Here is a 15,230-nt window from a genome sequence, read left to right as displayed (position 1 = left end):
CACAGTGGCAGCAGTGACCACATACTGTCATGAGTATAGGCACAGTTTTGTCAGAAACCTCCTGGAAACATTATCCAAGGAAGACATGAATTTGTTAGAAGTTGTCGATGTCATGGTCTGAAAGAATAAGGGGCAAGGTGGAACATAAAGATGATTGTAATTTAGGAGATATTACATCTCTCCTTTGATTTAGGAAGTTGAGGCTAATTTTGAAGTTCTGCAAGGTGAGGAGTGCTGTGAGACGAGGGTACCACTAAACCAGAACTCCATAATAAATAATTTAATTTTTTTTTATCTTCTCGACTTCTGTAGACATTTTAGATTGCTTTGGCCTTGAGAAAGAGCTGTTACTCCCAGTTGGTTTTAGTTGTAGCATTTAAAGTTCTGCTAATTATCTTTGTACACACACGTACAAGTGCACAAGTGCAAATTCACATGCACATCAAAAGGTAGAAAATGGTCTTTTCAGTATAGAAATGCAACTGACTGTGATGTTTCTTTTATATACAGTGACTATTAAATTCATTTAATTCTGTGCTCCTCTTTTCAGGTGTATATAAACTTCTGGCAAATCATTATATTGAGGTGCAGTTACAGTTATTCTAATATTTTTATTTCTAGATATGTGTTTTATTATTTTGCAATTTCCAGCTATTTGCTATAATTTGTAAACTAGTCATCTATATTTTGAACATATATTGAGCATAACATCAGTTTTAAAATATGGGTCTGATACTTCCAAAATCTGAATTTCCTATGTGTGTGTTATTTTACCCCTATTGTCTGTTTTATCTCCTGTTTTTCCTAATTATATTTATTTTTGTCTCCTTATATGACTTCTAAATATTAGTTGAGTAGACACTGCAAAAAAAAAAATCTATATAGACATAATTTGAGGCTCTGAATGATGTCACCTTCCTCCAGAGAGAATTTATTTTCATTCTGGCAAAATAAAATCAGAATTACAATTTACCTAGTCACAATCAGGACTGAGTGCTTATACAATAAGCGCCAGTCTTTAGGAGGTCTAGCCTATTACTCATTTGTTTTTACTCCTATGTTGTATTCTGCTGGACTTTTTTCTTGGAATGCTCTGAAATCCAACATATTACATCAAACTTTGAATAGGCTGAGGTCCATTGTTTCAGCCCCTCCACAGCTAGTTTACAAAGGATGAATGTCATGAGGGACTAGAATTGAAGGTGACTCATATCTCTACACTTTATTTTTCACTAGGAGCTGGACTGCTTAAGTCTTTATACCTTGGTAACATAGCGATACTTTCTAAAATGTTTTTTATCCTGTGGGGACAGAGCCCCAGAGAGCAGTTTCCAGGCTCTCGTCCTCACGTGGAGGGGTGCTGGCTCGGGTAGTAGATGGCTGTCAACTGTGGCTAGTTGGCCATCAGCTGTAGCTGGTTAGCCAACTGGCCACTAATATAACTTCCCTGGCTGCCCTGGGGAATCGAGTGGAGGGGAGTCGGTTGGTTGGCAGAAAAGCGGACAGCAGGTCACACATCGTGTGAATCCAGTGAGACTATAATGCTATGACTCCACTACCTATGGCTTCGTGGGTGCTCCTTTTGGGCCTCACCACATCCTGCGTTCTTGTGTGGGGAGCGAGAGCAGAGACCCCTCCTGTCACCCTGCATGACAATCCTCCTTTTAAAATGGTTGCCTACTTTATTCTAGTTGTCCCAGGAAGTAGAATTTGTCTTCAACAAGCTGGTCGACCATTGTTGTATTTGGAAATACCCTGTTTATGAAGAACTCAACATTTCTTTTTCTCTTTCAAGAACTAAAATACTTTTGCAGTGGTTTCTTCTATCATAAGTAGAAAACACTGTTCTCAATAATACACAAACTTACCAGTTGTTGGGAGTATAACACAATTAGATAGTCTACTCCCTAGTTTCAGGATAAGTATGCTCAAAGTTTAGGCAGCACCAGCATCAGCTGGAGGGTTTGTTAAGTCACAGAGTGCTGGGCCCCGACCTCAAGGGTTCTGATTCAGTAGATATGAATCATATGGCATAATAACCTTCATTTCTAGCAAGTTCCAAGATGATACTTATGCTGATGGACCAAGGACCACACTATCACAGGAGATCAGATTAAGTGTTCTGTCTGATTTCACTTTAGCTAAGAAAAGTTAAACCCACCCTTGTTGACCTATATTAATAAATGCAAAGACTTAGTGTGCTATAATTATTCTGCTGCAAGAATGTACCTTTTGCTTCAGTTTTATTTTTTGTTAAGCATATGTTATTACAAGCTATATTGTAATATCTATCTTCTTAAATACTTCCCCTTCCATTATAATATAAGTATAATAATTTATTATATTTTATTACATAATAAAATATAATAAATGCTAAAATAATAATTTTCCTCTTTTAAATACATTTTGTTTTTTGAGAAGTTTTAGTTCACTAGTTTAGTTTAGTTTTGAGAATTATGCAGTTCACTGCATAACTGAGTGGACGATACAGAGATTTCCCATAGACCTCCTGCCCCCCTCCCATACACAGCCTGTGTGACTTCTCCATTACCAACATCCTCCATCAGATGGTACATTTGTCACAACTGATGCTCCTACATTGAGAGGTCATTATAATCCAAATTCCATAGTTTACATCATGGTTCACTCTTGGTGTTGTACATTCTATGGGTTTTAATAATGTATAATGACATGTATACTCCGTATTGTATCATACAGAATAATTTCACTATCTTGAGAATCCTGTGTTTCACCAATTCATCCTTCTCTACTCAACCTCTAGCAACCACTGATATTTTTACTATTGTTATAATTCTACTGTTTCCAGAATGACATATCATTGGGATCATGCAGTCTTTTCAGGTTGACTTCCTTTACTTATGAGGTGTGATCAAATATACAGTGAATATTCAAATAAAAAATATTACAGTAAAAGATACATTGCCATTAATCCCCCTCAAAACACTACCCCTCGCTTCGAACACACTTACCCATTGTTATTGCCACTTTCTGAAGCAGTTCTGGAAGTCCTCTTTTGTTAGTGTCTTTAGTTGTGCTATCATGACTGCCTCAATGTCCTGAATCGATCCAAAACATTTACCATTCATGGTCATTTTGACTTTGAAGAAGAGCCAGAAGTTGCAGGATGCCAGATCCAGTGAATAAGATGGATGAGGACACACTAATGTTTTTATTTGATAGAAATTGTTGTATCAGAGCTATGTGTAACACAGAGCCTTTCTGTTGTAATCAGAAATTACGGTGAATGCTGTTGCCGAATGCCATCCAATGGAAAGGCAGGGATCTTCAATATGGGAAGCAGTGCCTCGAACCTTAGTAACAGTGTGTGATAAGTTTCAGCTTGTTCAGTGCAGTCAATGGGGTGAGAGTTACGATTGACAGAAATTGTGTGTTAAGGTGTGCTACAAATCGTCCTCCATCATGACAATGATCAGTGTCACACATCACTTCCGCCGTATGGCAATTTCTGTCAAATAAAAACATTATTGTGTGTCCTCATCCCCCTTATTCACCAGATCTGGCACTGTGTGACTTCTGGCTCTTCCCCAAAAGCAAAATGATTTAGGACATCGAGGTAACCACGATCGCATAACTAAAGACACTCACAAAAGAGGAATTCCAGAACTGCTTCAAAAAAATGGTAAAAATGATGGGATAAGTGTGTTCGAAGTGAGGGGGAGTATTTTGAGGGATATTAATGGCAATGTGTCTTTTACTATAATGATTGTTTTTATTTAAACATTCACCGTATTGTCTGATCACACCTCATAGTAATATACATTTAAGATTCCTCCATGTCTTTTCATAGTTTGATAGCTCATTTGTTTTGATCAGTAAATGATACTCCATTGTTTGGATGTAACAGAGTGTATATATCCATTCACCTACCAAACCATTTTGAGTGCTTCCAAGTTTTGGAAATTATAAATAAATGGGCTATAAACATATATGTGCAGGTTTTTGTGTAGACATAAGATTTCAACTCATTTAGGTTTATTCCAAGGAGCATGATTGCTGAAAGGTATGGTACAAGTATACTTAGTTTTGTAAGAAACCACCAAACTGTCTTCCAAAGTGTCTATACCATTTTGCATTCGCACAGCAAGGTTTTAAAGTTCCTATTACTCCATGTCCTCACCAGCATTTGGTGTTGTCAGTGTTCTGGATTTTGGCCATTATAATAGATGTATAATGGTATCTCATTGTTTTTCAATTTGCATTTCCCCAATAACTTAAATGTGGAACATCTTTTCATATGTTTATTTGTCATCAGTATATCTTTTTTTAGTGAGGTATCTGTTAATGTCTTTGGCCCACTTTTTAAATTGAGTTACAGTACTTGTATTCTTAAGTTGCAAGAGTTCTTTGTATATTTTGGATAAAAGTCCTTTATCAGATAATGTCTTTTCCAAATATTTTCTCACAAATTGGTGGCTTATCTTCCCATTCTACTGATATTGTCTCTTGCAGAGCATAGTTTTTGTTTGTTTGTTTTTTAACGTTTAATGCCGTCTAGCTTAGCAATGATTTCTTTCATAGCTCATGCCTTAGGTGTTGCACGCCAAATATCAACATATCCAAGAAAATCTGGATGTTCTCCTATGCTATCTTCTGGAAGTTTTATATTTGGGAATTTATATTTAGGGCTGTGATCCATTTTGAGTTAGTTTTTGTGAAGCGTGTAAGGTCTCTGTCCAGATTTTTCCTTTCTTTTTTCTTTCTTTTTCTTAGAAGGAGAATGTCCAGTTTTTCCACCACCATTTGTTGAAAAAGCTTTCTTTTTTGCATTGTATTACCTTTGCTCCTTTGTTAAAAATCAGTTGACTATATTTGTGTGGATCTATTTCTGGTCTCTCTACTCTGTAACATTAACTCATTTGTCTGTTCTTTCACCAATACCACACTGCCTTATTTAATGTAGCTTTACAATAAGATTTGAAGTAGAGTAGTGTAAGTCCTCCAAATTTGTTCATCTTCATTACTGTATTGGCTATTCTGGATCTTTTTGCCTCTCCATATAAACTTTAGAATCATTTTGTGGATATCCACAGAATGAATTGCTGAGATTATGATTGGGATTGTCAATGTTTAATAATAATAATTTTCATATATGCATCCCTAAATTTCAGAAGGTCACATAGTAATGAAGTAACTTTTTTAAAAGAGTAATGAAGTTACTCTAAAAGAAAGAAAAAGATGATATCTAATTAAATATCTACATAGCCATATAAGCAATACAAAATAATCAATTATTATAGCTGGTTGTTATTGTGTTATTGTTAACCAATGAAGTTCTGAATAGCTCCCATGTATTATATATTTCAAAGCAGATATAGAGACTACATAGTATAATTAAAAGAATAAGGGACCTTGGTTCAAATTCCAATTCTAACATATCAAGTTTGATTCTCTTGTCAGGATAATTTATTTAAATCACAATTCCTTAATTTACTAAAGAAAGGTCTGTATTTCTTAGAGGCTTATTATCAAACTCTGATAATGAGATAATGGACAATATAGTTATTTTGGAGAGTAACTATAATATAGTGGAAAGGAAATGAGGCTGAAATCAAACAGATATCCTAATTCCAATTCTACATTTCAAATTTTTCATTGTTTTTAATAAGCTATCACCACAGTGATGCTGCATAACAACCCAAAAAGTAGGTGTAGCACAACAATAAGTATTTATTTCTCTCTGCAAGTGAATTGGTTGTTTGACATTAGCCACTAGGCTATAACTGGCTGGGTTTTGGTACAGGAGATAGTTTGGGCTCTCTAGACTGCTCCATATGCTAGTGTCTTGGGCATGCTTTTTTCATAGTAATAACAGAAGCACAAGGTATACGTTAAACTTACTTGTGTATGTGCATTAATATTCTAGTCATCATAACAAAAAATGAAAGTTTACTGTTTCCTGAACACAAGACCTAGCCAGACAATCAGCTCTAATGCATCTTTTGGAGCTAAAATTAATATAAGACCCAGTATTTATATTATATTATATTATATTACATTATATTATATTATATTATATTATATTATATTATATTATATTACCCAGTCTTATATTGTAGTAAAATAAAACTAGGTATTATATTAATTTTTGCTCCAAAAGACGCATTAGAGCTGATTGTCCAGCTAGGTCTTATTTTCGGGAAAACATGGTAGGAGCAGGAAAGAACATTTTGCCAACCATAAAATCAAAGTTACATGATGTAGGAAATAATACCACACAGATTGTGGTCAAAGATACATGCAATGACGTATGAATATGTTTTCAGATATGTAATATTCATTTAATAAATGTTTATGTACATTTTTTATTTTAAAACTGTCAAATGATGTCTAGAGGGGTGGTTCATCTCATGATTTTCTTTTGGAAATTGTTCCACCTAAATTAAGAGCTAGAAGAAAAGAGTTGATGTCACTGCCACTTTACAAATTAATAGTGCTTAATAAATCTATATTCCTCTGAGATCAGTGACTAAAACAAGAAAGGTTATCATCCCACCCTGTCAGGCACAGGAGAGATGTGGTGCACCACACTAGTGGAAATCACATCGGGTTTCTCTCTTTGACTTATTTCCTTTATCCATTTGAATATTTTATCCTGGGAGCACATTCCCAGACAGTAAAATGTGACTAATTGGGGAAATGATGGTATAAGTCAACGAATTATATTACAAAAAATATTTTCATAGTATGAATGGCTGAGGGTGGGATTTATAATTTATGCCAAGATGGATTACATGAACAAATAAAAACTTAATAAGTGCTGGTAGAAACATATTGTAAACTCTTATGAGTGGTTCCCATTCACTTATTGAAGGTAAATCTGGTTAATGTACTTGTTTGCATCAATTAATTTGATAATTTTATGAGAATTAAAATACTACAAGATATGAAAAAATTCACATAACACACTGATATGAGATTTATTTGTCAGTAATTATATTCAATTTCCTTGCAGATAGTCTACATGGGCTGGTGTGAAGCACGGGAACAGGACCCCCTTCAAGAATGTGTGTACTTTCCAACATTTCTAGCCCTGAGGGGCTCATGTCTTCACAAGTTTCCGGCACCTCCAGTAAGTATTTTTGTCCAACATTTTTTATTTTTCTCATCTTATCACAACAGAGTGATATCAACTAAACAATAGCAGATAATATATTACCAGTATATTTAGAAAATAAAATACAGGAAAAATATAGAACACAGTCCAAATATTTCTGAATATATTTAGCTAAAGATATATGTTCTGGCATTAAACATTTCTTTATAACCCCAGAAAAATCTAGAAGTCCTTTCTGTTTAGGCATTTATAACAGTCACAATAAGCTTATGTGGCATGTCTATCTAAATCAAATCAATAATGTTTTTGATATCCTATATTCTAGTTTTTAGGCTTTGTATTAAATATGTATGGGTATCTGTTGTATGTAAAGTCCTGCCTTTGAAACATGCACTTTACACAACAGTAGATTCTCAATAAATATTTGTTGACTATAAATATCAAATGCTATATCACTCACTTGCACAAGTAATAATGCTTAGGGTCTTGGAATGATCAAGTCTGGCTTGCTGCTGTTTTGAATGTCTGTGTCATAAAGTTCAGAACACCAGGAAGGTAGGAAAAAAACGTTTGTATTTATAAGTTTTACTATATTACTACTCTGAATACTTTCTATGACTGGACAGAGGATATATATTTCAAACTTAAATAAATGAAACAACTTTACTGTAGTGTTTGATGCATTTACAGTGTTATAAAACGCTCACATCTTGATATGACTTCTTAATATAAAATAATGCCTTTTTTAAAAAAGTTAAAGTCTGTGTTGCTATCTAGTATTCATATATATGCATATATATATATATATATATATATATATATATATATATATATATATATAAAGGTAAACTGAAAAAATATGTATGAAATATAAATACTTAGTATTTATTGTAGAGAATACACACATTATTTAAAATGTATAAAAAAATCAGGCAAGTGGAGATTGTTGCATGTTATATAAAAATTTGCTGAAGGAGGTGATCAAGCTTAGAAGAGAGGAAACTAAAACATTATACGTGGATCTCTATGACAGTAACTTCACAATTGAGAAATTATATAGTACATATGTGAGTGGTTCACTTATACACCATATTATATAAATAACATAAAGGAATTAAAGCTATCTTTCTAAAACAAATGGCATATTAGTTTCTTATCTTTTCAAGGTGACAACATGGGACTGGACCCGAGCAGAAAAAACGTTTTCAGTTTACGAGATTATGTGCAAGATTCTCAAGGTATGATCAATATGTAGTAAAAGTTTAGTGTATTTTTCTCAACAAAGAGTGGTTCTGGGCTTAAACGTAGCTCATGACAATAAATGATGCATGAATATAAAAGAAAATACAAGATAAATACAAAGAAAATAAATACATATATATATCCTGGGGTGTCAAAAAAATGTGTACACATGGTTTCATCTTTTGTTATCTGTATTTTGATACAGTTTTTTCCTTTCTTAAAATGTGTATACATTTTTTGGCTATATATATAACATATATCATTACCTCAAAACTGTTCATAATTTTTATTCCCTACAGAATAATCCTAGATTAAAGCTGATATTTACAACAACATAAGAGCTAAATAAAAATATACGTTATTGCTTGTTCATTGCTGTGCGTGGTTTTAATTCTATTGTGAGACTAACCATGGAAGAACAACTCTGATATTCTTGAGTTTATTGTTAGTAAAGTTGGCTCTGGCAACTATTAAAAGGTGTACCAGCATCTGAAGTAAAGGAGATAATACTCAATTCTAGTTTTTGAAATAACTACAAAAAATGGCTAATGAGATAGCTTTCTAGTTGAATTTTTTTAAGCAAAAGCCCCAGTGGAATGAAAGAAAAAGAAAAAAGACAGGTAAGAAGGAAGAAAGGAAGGGAGGAAAAAAGGAAGGAAGGAAGGGAAGTTGGAAGGATAGTAGGAAGGAAGGAAGGAGAGAAGGAAGGAAGGAAGGAAGGAAGGAAGGAAGGAAGGAAGGAAGGAAGGAAGGGAGGGAGGGAGGGAGGAAGGAAGGAACGAAGGAAGGAAGGAAGGAACGAAGGAAAATAGAGAAAGAAAAGACAAAGAAAGAAACCTGGAAACTACCCTAACAAATCAATTTTATTTGTCCATTCCTTATTTATACATTAATACGACTTTTTTTATACATCAGTATAATTTTCTTGATCAGCATGCATTTTTATATTTTTATTTAGACTTAGATTATTTCCTGTTGTCCAAGTAGCTAAGTAGTCCTTATAACCTCTTATTAAAAAAAAAAAAAAAAGATGTCTGAACATTTAAAAACCCTGTGGTTTATTATACTTGAAATAGGAACAATTTTAAAGGAGACAATATGAATTATATCTGGTTCCATATAAGTACTCATTATTTTATTTCTCTTTTCTTAAAAAAATGTGTTTTGCAAAGTTAGGATTACGTTGTTTGTAATTTACTTTTTTATGTAAAAATAAGTGTCTTGAAATTTTCATGTCAACTAATATTCTTTCAAAAATACTATGATATTTTTTGGTAGATTTCATCTATCCCATCATTTAGTCATATTTATTTAGCTAAATCCTTCATTTTACGATTTATATACTTTCCCATTTATCAGACATATTACAACAAACATTCTTTGATTTATTTAATAGATAATTGTTGAGTACTTGTTATATACCAGATAATATTGTGATATGGCTGGGGAAAAGGCAGGAAAAGAAAAATCTCTGCTTTCATTGAGCTTACCTTTTATAAGGATCACACAGATGTTAAGTAAATATAAAGGGATACCAAAAAATAGATAGCAAAGAATTGACCTTGCTCACAGAGTTTATGTAATTCCAAGTTATTTCCTTTAATGTAAATTATGAGTTTAGGAATTCCTGGGTGGAAAATATCTTAATATATTGAAGATGTCAGGTTTATATATCTAAATTGCTTCCTAGAAAAACCATACCAATTTATAATGCTATCACAAGTATCTGGAAGTGCCCTTGTATTTGCACTTTGACCGAATTAAAATCAAAGAGCACTTCACATTTATCTTTCAATGTAAAATGTGTCTTTAGCTTATTAGTTGCTTTGGGAAAATTTTGCATAGGCAGTGAGGCCTGGAGATAAATATTTTCAGACACAGAAAAAAAAAAATCTACTCTTATTTGTTATACATAAATAAGAAAACACTCCTACCATTACTGAGTAAAACACCAAAGTTCTATGCATCATGGATTCACAGTTGACATGCAGAATTATCCATCAAGAATTCTCATTCAATTCCATATAGCACAAGAACAGAGGAGTGGACATAAGCTTTAGTGCTAAATGGATTATCTCCTGCATGCAGACCAGTGCCTGGAGGATAATTGGTTTAACAAGAAGCTGGGTCTCAGACAGTTGGATCTGGGTAGCAAATTTGAAGGGGCAACTCCTAAGAACCAACCATTTATTACTGTAAGGTAGAAGTCTTCTGCAAGCTGTGTGTGTTGATGACTTTTGTCTCCAGAAAGGGATCCCTCAGGTAAAGCAATTTGAAACCACAATTTAATGATCTGGACCAGAGAACATCTTGCCTGGGGCCACTAATTGAGAAAACCCTCTGTCTTCTGATATGAAGCTACACCAAGTAATAAAAGAGAAAATGAAGAAATAATCATTAGTTGTATATAGCTTACATGTATGTGCCAGGTATTATTCTAAGGGGTTTACATAATACAACACTATGAGGCAGTTATTATTATTCCCTTTTTGCAGATATGAAAAGTAAGGCAAAGAAAGTTTAACTAAATATCTCAAGGACATATAGCTAGTTAACGTTGGAGCAAAGGATCTGAATCTTGCAATCTATCCCCGAAATCTGTGCTTTAAGTGTTATAACATATTGACCCTTTCTCTGGTAGTATAAGCATTGATAAAATGGAAAGATATGAGAATGAGAAAGCGGCACACTGAAAAGAGATACACTGTTTACAAAGAGCTAGGGTATTACCCTTTGCAATTATATTAGGCACTGTAAGCTTCAGTTTCTTCACCTGGACCATGGGGCTAATAAAACATAGGCTATTGTGAAGATCAGCAATGCATTAATTGATTTGTAAATGCATTTTTCTTTATTAATTCATAATATAAATATTTGTTGAGAGTTCTACAAAATGGCAGAGTAAGTAAACACTATGCTTGCCTCCTGTCATGAACACATCAAAATTACAATTAAACTACAGAAAAACCATCATTTAGAACCTCCTGAAGTTTAGTTGAACAAAAGTCATACAACTAAGGACATACAGAAGAAGTCACTTTGAGACTGGTAGAAAGGGCAGAGATGAGGAATGGGCTTTCCCATGCCCGCATATGGTGGTTAAAAATTGAGAGGGATATCTCAGCTGTGGAGGTACTCCTGAAGAGTGAGGGGTCTCAGCCCCATACCACGCTCCCTGGTCCAGGCTTGAGGTGCCAGGAAGAAAAGCCTCCACAAATTCTGGCTGTGAAAACCAGCAGAGATTTTGGTTAAGTGAGATGGAGGGCCGCTAGAATCCCAGGTGTTCCTCTTAAGCATGAACACATTCTCTGACAGATTCACTTGCTCTGAGGTCCAGTACTGGGGCAGCAGCTCAGAGGTACCAGGGACATACAGAGGAATGGAATTGTCTGGATCCAGGGCAAGGGGAGATGCAGCAGTTTTCTCCTACACAGAAGTGTTATCAGAATCCATAGTTCCACTATTGAGCGTTCCCTCCTCCTGACATGCAAATGAGGTGGCCTCCATATCTGATTCTCCATTAACCTGGCTAACACAGTTTGCCCCGTGTTGGTGAGACACCACCACACTCAACTTGTGGGCCACTCAAGCTGCTTCCAATGGCTTTTCCATACAAAGTTGGTTCATTCTGGGGACTTTCCTTAAATCTCTCAAAGATACACAAACAAGCAGTACCTGGTGTGGCATACCCTGTACCTCTTGCTAAGCAGCCCCAAGCCTGGCACTAGTGGAAGCCAGCTTCAGTTCCCAGCTTAGCTTCTTCTTAGCATAGCTATTATTTAGAATCGTCCAGGTGCCACCAAGCCCAACAAAAGTGGAAACCAGCTGCAGGTCACATTGTATCTTATATCAAGTGGCCCTGGAAGGGCACAAGCAGCAGTTGACCTTGGCCTGCAGCACAGCCCCTCCCAAGAGGCCCTACAACCAACACATTTGGTGGCCAGCTTTATATCATACCAGAGCAGTAACAAACCACTTCCACAAAAAAGACACCCAAAGGACAGATTGGGCAGGCACCAGAGCCCCACTAAAGAGAGTCTAGCTTTGTTGATCCAGCCCCTACAAAACAGCTCCTCTACTATAGTCATGGCCAGTCCTCAAAACCAAGCAGGCTAAGGGTCTCTCTCCAATTGATATGCAAGCAGAAACCAAGTCTCAACAGCAGGAGGGCTCACAAGTCCCACACAAGGGACAAACCTGGAAGACCAGCTCTGCTGACAAGGAAGACTATACCACTGGACTCCACAGGATGCCTACTACATAAGTCCACTCTACTAACTCTGGCAGGCATAGAAGTCCTATGTAATATATAAAAACAAACACAGAGAAGCAGCAAAAATGAGGAGACAAAGAAATACATGCCAAATGAAAGAACAGAACAAAGCTCCAGAAAAAGAACTGAACAAAGTGGAGATAAGCAAACTACCAGATGCAGAGTTCACAACACTGGAACACTGGGTATAAGGATGCTCAGTGATCTCAGGGAAAATTCCAACAAAGAGATAGACACATAAAAAAATGGAGATAGAAAACATAAATAAAGCCAGTCAGAAATAAAGAGTATAATAATGGAAATGAATTACACATCAGGAAGAATCAACAGCAGATTAGATAAAACAGAGGATCAAATCAGTGATTTGGAATATAAGGTAGCAGAAAACACCCAATCAGAACAACAACAACAACAACAACAACAATTTTTTTTTTTTTTTTTAAGTGAGGATAGTTTAAGGGAGCTTCAGGATATCATGCATAACAATATTTGCATCATAGCAGTTCCAGAAGGGGAAGAGAGAGACAGCAAGGGATCAAGAACCTATTTGAAGTAATGACTGGATACTTCTCTGACCTTGTGAAAGAAATAAGCATACAAGTTCAGGAAATGCAGAGAGTCCCAAACAAGATTAACTGTAACAGACCCACTCCAAGACATATCATAATTGAAGTGTCAAGGGTTAAAGACAGAGACTCCTAAAAGCAGCAAGAGAAAGGCAACTAGTTACTTAAATGACTGTCAGCTGAATTCTTAACAGAAACTTTGCAGGCCCAGGGGATTGGCAGAAAATATTCAAAGTGATAAAAAAAAAAGCAAGGACCTACAACCAAGTTTACTCTACCTAGCAAAGCTATCATTTAGAACTGAAGGAGGTAAAGAACTTCCCAGACAAGAAAAAACTAAAGGAGTTAATCACCACCAAACCAGTATTTCAAGGAATCTTAGAGGAACTACTTTAATAAAAATAATAATAATAATGCAATAATTATATATCTATCAATAATTACCTTAAATGTTAATGAATTAAATAATCCAGTGAAAAGACATAGGATGGGTGAATGGATAAAAAAAAAAAATGCTGCCTACAAGAGACTCATTTCAGATCGAAAGATATGCACAGACTAAAAAGTAAAGGGATGGAAAAAAAAAGATATTTCATGAAAATGGAAATAAAAATAACAGCTGAAGTAGTAATAGTTATTCCAGACAAAATAGACTTTAAAACAAGCGGATAACAAGAGACAAAGAGGACCCAGCAATTTCACTTCTGGGTATTTATCTGAAGAAACCCAAAACACTGCTTTGTAGGGAGATGTGCATCTGTATATTCATTGCAGCATTATTTAAAATAGCCAAGATATGAAGGCACCCTGGGTGTCCACCAATGAATGAATAGATAAAGAAGAGGTGGTACATATATACAATGGAATATTAGCCATGAAAAGAATGAAATCTTGCCATCTGTGAAAACATGGATAGACCTAGAGGGTATTTTGCTCAGTGGAGTAAGTCAGACAGAGAAAGACAAATGCCATATAATTTCACTTATATGCGGAATCTGGATAACAAGATAAATGAACAAACAAAGCATAAACAATTTCATAGATAAAAAGAGCATTCTAATGGTTGCTGGATGGGAAGTCTGAGGGATAGGTGAAGGGGGAAGGGAATTAAAAAGTATAAATTGGTAGTTACAACATAGTCATGGGGATATAGAGTATAGCATGGGGAATATAATCAGTAGTATTGTAATAACTATGTATGGTGTGAGGTGGGTACTGGAATTATCAGAATGATTACTTCATAAGTTATATAAATGTCAAATCACTATGTTGTACACCTGAAACTAATATAACATCATATGTGTGTGTAATTGAAAAATAAAAATATATTAAAAATATTTGTTAAGTACCCTATATATACCAAGGACTCCAGTATGTATTAGAGATTCAATACAACTTCAAAGGAAGGATGAGCTGACAAAAAGCCTAGCTGACTGAAAAAATTAGGAAAGTTATAGAATGCTTTAAATAAACTTGAAATCTAAATGATTATTGAAGGACTCAACAGGTGAAGCTTTGTTTTAGTAGGGCTTGGAGTTTTGTGAATAAGAAAAACAGCACTCGAAGCTCATCAAAATGGCAGCGTGAGTTGAGCCTCTGTAAAGCTCCCCTGGAATTTACAACGAATCGAACAACAAAAACTCCACAAAGGACTCCCTGCACAGCAGACAGGAGATGAAGAGGCTGACTACCGAAGTCACCTACAGGTGGGAGAATTGCACGAGCAGGGCAGGAGGAGAGGGAGAAGTGCGGAGAAGGAGCCACGTGGGCGCAGGATGCAGACCTAGCTCAGTGCGCGGAGCTCGCTGCTTCCCGGAACTACCGCAGCTGCGGGAGAGGGAAGAACTCGGACTGCTAGGGCTCCGCTTATGGCCCACAGGGCTGAGGGGACAGCATAAAACACGGCTGAACCCAACGCTCACGGCAGAGACCTCAGAGCAAAGACTGAAGGAAGAAGGCTGAAAACAGTGGTTTAAGCCCTCATTGCTGAGCAGAGAACGGAAGCCTTAGGTACTGAGACTAGCCGCCCCCTCCCTACCCTCCCAGAGCTCAC

At 35.6% G+C, this 15,230-nt stretch overlaps 1 protein-coding gene across 10 annotated transcripts in view; it reads left to right on the top strand.

The window, feature by feature from the left end:
- SNTG1 (syntrophin gamma 1) overlaps window positions 1-15,230 on the top strand; it is an 813,791-nt gene that overhangs the window by 718,271 nt on the left and 80,290 nt on the right. For all 10 annotated transcript variants that reach the window (XM_074318426.1, XM_074318425.1, XM_019712572.2 and 7 more), the window contains 2 exons: window positions 6,995-7,111; window positions 8,263-8,334. In XM_074318426.1, the coding sequence (XP_074174527.1) occupies window positions 6,995-7,111; window positions 8,263-8,334 (189 nt within the window). The remainder of the gene's footprint in view (window positions 1-6,994; window positions 7,112-8,262; window positions 8,335-15,230) is intronic.

This window comes from Rhinolophus sinicus, linkage group LG14 (assembly GCF_036562045.2).
Source record: "Rhinolophus sinicus isolate RSC01 linkage group LG14, ASM3656204v1, whole genome shotgun sequence".
Classification (NCBI taxonomy): Eukaryota; Metazoa; Chordata; class Mammalia; order Chiroptera; family Rhinolophidae; genus Rhinolophus; species Rhinolophus sinicus.
This window is presented reverse-complemented; position numbering and strand designations above follow the sequence as displayed.